The sequence below is a fragment of the Labeo rohita genome, unplaced genomic scaffold (genome assembly GCF_022985175.1).
Source record: "Labeo rohita strain BAU-BD-2019 unplaced genomic scaffold, IGBB_LRoh.1.0 scaffold_2178, whole genome shotgun sequence".
Lineage (NCBI taxonomy): Eukaryota > Metazoa > Chordata > Actinopteri > Cypriniformes > Cyprinidae > Labeo > Labeo rohita.
The window spans coordinates 3,082-8,534 of record NW_026128416.1 but is presented as its reverse complement, the minus strand read 5'-3'; the positions used below and the strand labels follow the sequence as shown (position 1 = coordinate 8,534).

The 5,453-nt window shown below is 34.8% G+C and overlaps 1 gene segment (V, D, J or C); it reads left to right on the top strand.

Annotated features, from left to right (window-relative positions):
• Positions 1-312: 312 nt before the first annotated feature.
• Positions 313-5,138, top strand: LOC127159454 (immunoglobulin kappa constant-like; the record flags this gene model as incomplete). The annotated part of the segment is given in 3 exon segments: positions 313-370; positions 3,360-3,383; positions 4,904-5,138. Coding segments are annotated over 3 exon segments (317 nt in total), but the record flags the coding sequence as incomplete, so codon positions are not given.
• Between the last annotated feature and the right edge of the window lie 315 nt (positions 5,139-5,453).

The window sequence follows — 5,453 nt, the reverse complement described above, 5'->3', positions numbered from 1 at the left end:
ATTAACATTAACTAAGATTATTAAATGCTTTTGTAGTATTATTTCAATGTTAGTTTGTGTTAACTATAGTTTTCTAAGGTTAACAAATGAAACCTTATTGCAAAGTGTTACCATATATTATAATGATTACTGATTATCAAAAATCTGAGTCAAAATATGAGTCAGTAAATGTGTTTTTATGGACTGTACTCAGATCTGCTTGATTAACTCTGAATCTCTTAAAGGGAAGTGAAAGACACTCAGAATGACTGATAGAGCTGGGGGGGTTCAGAAGACTGATAGTTCACAATTTTCATCTCTCTCTCTCTCTAGCTGCGACTCGTACCTCTCTCACACCCTCCAGAGATGAGCTGCAGCAGGGTAAGGCTACACACTCAAAAAAATGATTCTTTAAACCTACTTAATTGAATTGTGGACAGTGGTTCCACACAACCAAATTGTTTTTGATGAACATGAATGGAATTTTTTGAATCTATGCAAACTCTTTGTGCTGTGACAACACAGCCGAATGAGGAAGAATTTATGTGAAATAGTAATGTCCAACCAACTCAATTTATTCACTTCCCTGTAACTTAAACCGGTTAAGTTTAGTGAACATGTTTTGGTTTATGAAAAACTGGCCAAATATGTTTCACTTTATCAACATAAGGAGGTTTGTTTCAGACAACTCATTTAAATTATGGACAGTGGTTCCATCCAATTGGTTCTAGTTACTTTAACTAAATGATTTCAAGTTAAAGTTACTCCCTTCAACAAAGCATTTTTTGTGTGATTATTTTGCAATGAATCACAAAAGACAAGATGTCACAAATGATCAAGTGTATTTGTTAAACAAGAGCAACAATTACAGTTACAACCACATTACAAAATTACAGAAATATTAAACTACTGTCATTTTCTAATTGGCATATAAAGGTAACCAATCAAACCTTAATCCAGGAACAGGAACTGGCTCCAGAAATAACTTCTGCACTACTCCAAATATGTACCTGATTTCAGGAGTTCAAGTTTAGTCCCTATTTCAGTCCCAGCAACATGTTTTTTCATAGGGTTTACTGCTAAGGTCCTGAAGAACTTTATCTTCCAACATTCCAACATCTGCTGGGCTGTCTTCAATGTCTGCACCTTCAAATCGTATGACATAGATTCCCATGATTCCTCTGGATCACCTCCTGAGTGCTGCCAACGTCTGTATCCTAGAGAGGATATTGAAAAGAATGGTGTACTCAAATTCTTGCGTATTAAATTTACCTTAGCATTTATCATCCTTGAAAATACCAATAAATAAATAAATTAATAAATAAAACAACTTACCATATACTCCATAATAACACTGCTAGTGTCTTCATTTGGGTACTTCAACGTCATTAGTCTAAAGATGCAGACAACAACAAAATTCATGAGATTTAGCCTTTACATTTTTCTAAAAAAAAAAAAAAAAAAAAAAAAAAAACACATTTGAAAAATGTCATTATTATTCTGTCTGATCATTTCCTTACGGGAAATACAGACAAGCAGTTCAGATAGAATTCTAACTAACATTACAGTGGAAAATAAAACTATAACAGTACTGGACCAGATCAGCACAGAAAGTCACTGTCCTGCAGAGTTTAGCAATATTACCAATTAAAGGGATAGTTCACCCAAAAATGAAAATTCTGTCATTAATTACTCACCCTCATGTCGTTCCAAACCCACAAGACCTTCATTCATCTTCAGAAAACAAATAAAGATATTTTTGATGAAATCTGAGAGCTTTCTGACCCGGCATAGACAGTAATGCTCCCAGACCCAGAAACGTAGTAAGGACACCAGTAAAACTGTAAAAATCAGTGGTTCAACCATAATTTTACAAAGCAGTGAGAATACTTTTTGTGTGCAAAGAAAACAAAAATATTGACTTTACTCAACAATTCTTCTCCAAATTGCGTCTTCTGCCATTATCGAGAGTACCTCTTCGCATAACGCATGCGTGTGATTCTTCTGACGTAGAACATGTATGCGCTGGGCCTTGTTTGCTTGCAGAGGAAAGCAATGTGCATACATCGTTATACCCTCCATAATGGCAAAATACGTGATTTGGAGGAGAAGAATTGTTAAATAAAGTAGTCATTTTTGTTTTCTTTACCCATAAAAAGTATTCTTGTAGCTTTGTAAAATTATGGTTGAACCACTGATGTCACATGGACTATTATATCAAAGTCCTTACTACGTTTCGGGGCTTGGGAATATTTCTGTTGTGTTGGTGTCTATGCAGGGTCAGAAAGCTCTCTGATTTTATCAAAAATATCTTAATTTGTATTTTGAAGATGAATGAAGGTCTTACAGGTTTGCTAATCAAAGTCTTACTAAAAGTTCCAGGCAGGGGTGTTGGAGCTAAACTCCAGAACACTGGCTCTCCAAGAGCAGGTTTGACACGCCTGCCTTGCTTTAGAATGTATTGTTTTTGGGAAGCTAATGTATTCGCAATATCTGTCAGTTTACAGTAATACCATATATGTTATATTTACTATATTAATAACCCAATTCTTATTACATCTGTCTTTTTTGTTAATGCCTATGACCATAACCCTAAAACTCAGTGACTGGTGAGGCAATGTTTTAAAGGGGTCATCTGATCCAAAACTCACTTTTACATGTTGTTTGAACATATATGCATGTTGACAGTATGTGTACACAACCACCCTATGATGATAAAAATCCACCCAGTGGTATTTTTTAATCATTATAAGTAATATGCCCTTTTTCAAATCAGGTCATTCTCAGCTTCTAGTTGGTGTGATGTCACACCGATCAAGGCCGCTCCCACAATAGTTGATTTACATGACCGTCTTATCTTAGACCTGCCCTAAATGAGCCGAGTGAGAGCTGAGAACAGTCTGACCACCATTATTGTATTTAAAGGAACATGCAACAGAATGGCCCACTCTGAAAAGGGCTGATTTTGATATGGTAAAATGGGTGTTTTTTACACTACCACTGAGAAATTTTAACAAAAGTATGCTATGGACTTCTCATTAAGACTCTGAAGAATCATATCAACAGCATCTGATGACCCCTTTAACATGATTACAAAAGTTTTTGTTGAGTGTAGCTGTTCTTACCTGTGTAGTGGGGACCAAGAGGGTTTAATGCTTTGTCCAAGGTCTCTTCTTCGGTTTGCAATCATCTTCATAAGTTTTGCAGTGTCGATCCACCCATTGGCAAAGACAGCTGACACTAATGGACCTATGGTTATTCTGTCTGTCTCATATTCTGCACAAATCTGTAAACACATGAAGTACAATTTGTTACAAGAGCACCCATATATAGTTTAACAGCAAAGACAAATTCAGTGATCAAAAAATTTGTGTGATTATTGTCATGTATATTATTCCAAAAGGGTGGACATGATCTGGAGCATATTTAAAGTCATAAAATGACTGTAAAAAGCATGATTTATAGTTCAGGCACAGCTTTTCACAAAAACATTAAGTTTATAAAATGATAAACATCACATTTCTGCCTTCAAACCATTTTTAAGAAAAGGAATGAGTCAAAAGTACCCATTAAATACACACACACACACACACACACACACACACACACACACAAACATATACATATGAAGAGTTCATTTGCAAAAACAAATAAATCAGTTTTTATTAATATTCATAAAACATGTTTTTTATTGTATGTGTGTGTTGTTGTTTTTTTTGTTTGTTTGTTTTTTGTGTTTTATTGTGTTAGTTAGCTGTATTTTTGAGCTATTAATATTCATTCAAAATAAACCAACCAACCAGTTTGATTGATATTACTTGGAATGCAGAATAATTATTTAAAAAACAAAAACAAAAACAGAGTTATCTGTTCTTGCAAATTAACTCTTAATATATACAAATAAATACATGAACTCTTCATATATACACACACACAAATACATGCATACATAAATGTATTAACATATAACATATCAATATATCTTAGTGTTTTACTTGTTTAGATTTCTAGAAGACACATCAGCTTCTTATAACCATCCACCAGTTCACATTTACAACTGCGTGCATTCCTCTAAAACAGAAAATGCAAAATACCCTTATTACTTTTGTTTATAAAGGATGAAAAGGCAATACAGCGGTTCACTTACCTTAGCCAAAACTTTTTTTCTCCGTCAGTAAAGTTGTGACATTCCTTCATTTCGCCAAAATTAGGCAGTGATGAAGAAACCAGTGATCAGATGTATGCTGTTATAAAAACGAATAGCAGATAAAATGTTAAAAGTATGCAGCAGTCGAATGTGGCATTGTTTGTACTTGCTTTCGTGCTTTAGCTAACGGTAATTTTACTGGGACTTGAATAGCCTAGAGAGAGCACAGGAAGGTTTTATTTAACTGCCTATATATCATTAATAAGACGAAAAGCACTTTGAATTTTAATAATTCGCCGCATCCTCTGTTCCACAAGCACACGTACAAATACACTACAGTCCATATGCGCGTTCACATCCCAACCGCACGAAATCATCTATTAACGGCGCAATATACCCGTTAAACTCGTCTGCAAAACAACACTAAAAGCATACTAAAACACTTACAGAAATTAAAGTTTTTGACTTAACACAAAGAAGTCTTTAGATTTTCTTACCTGACTGGTACTTCTAGCTCCGACGCCATGATTCACCTCCTTCGCGCCGTCTTCATAAAATGCGTTGGAAACGTCATATCCGGTTTTTTGAACGGCGAAATTAAACCGTTTACGTTAGTTTAACGATTGATAATCAAGTAAAATCGACACTTAAACAGTTAAAATTAATAGAGCACAATACAATAGTGTTTTGGTGGAAAAAGAAATACACTTGTGTTGCTTTAACAATAAATACCTGGGTAAAATGAACAGTGGCACAAAACCATTTTTTTGAGTGCAGATTCCCCTCTGACTGGAAGCTGAGCTGGAAGGTGAACGGCTGCGGCAGGAGCTCTGGTGTCAATCTGAGTCCCAGTCAGCTGCAGAAGGATGGACTGTACAGCTGGAGCAGCAGCCTGAGCCTCACTGAGAGTGAGTGGAGCAGAGTAAAAACCGTCAGCTGTAAAGCCACTCACCCGTCCCACAATGCAATGACCAAAAGCCTCAACACACAGCAGTGCGATAATGACCAGTGAAGTACACACAGAAATAGATTACCGGCATGCATAATTATTAATTTATACTCAAAGAACCAATGGGCTAATGGACAAACAACATTGTGTACTTTCTTTAAGCCTTCTTTAACACGTATGATGAGTTTTATTATGAGTTATTTTAATGTTTTTATTTTTGCCAAATAAAAGCTTTTTGAATCATTAATTTGTATTAATTTGTCCATTTTTAATTTTTTTGTGTTTTATTAATTTTCTTTACATTTTATTAGTTTAAATGTTTTTTTTCATTCATATGAATGGAGTTGAATATCAACATCACAAGAAAATAATACAAAA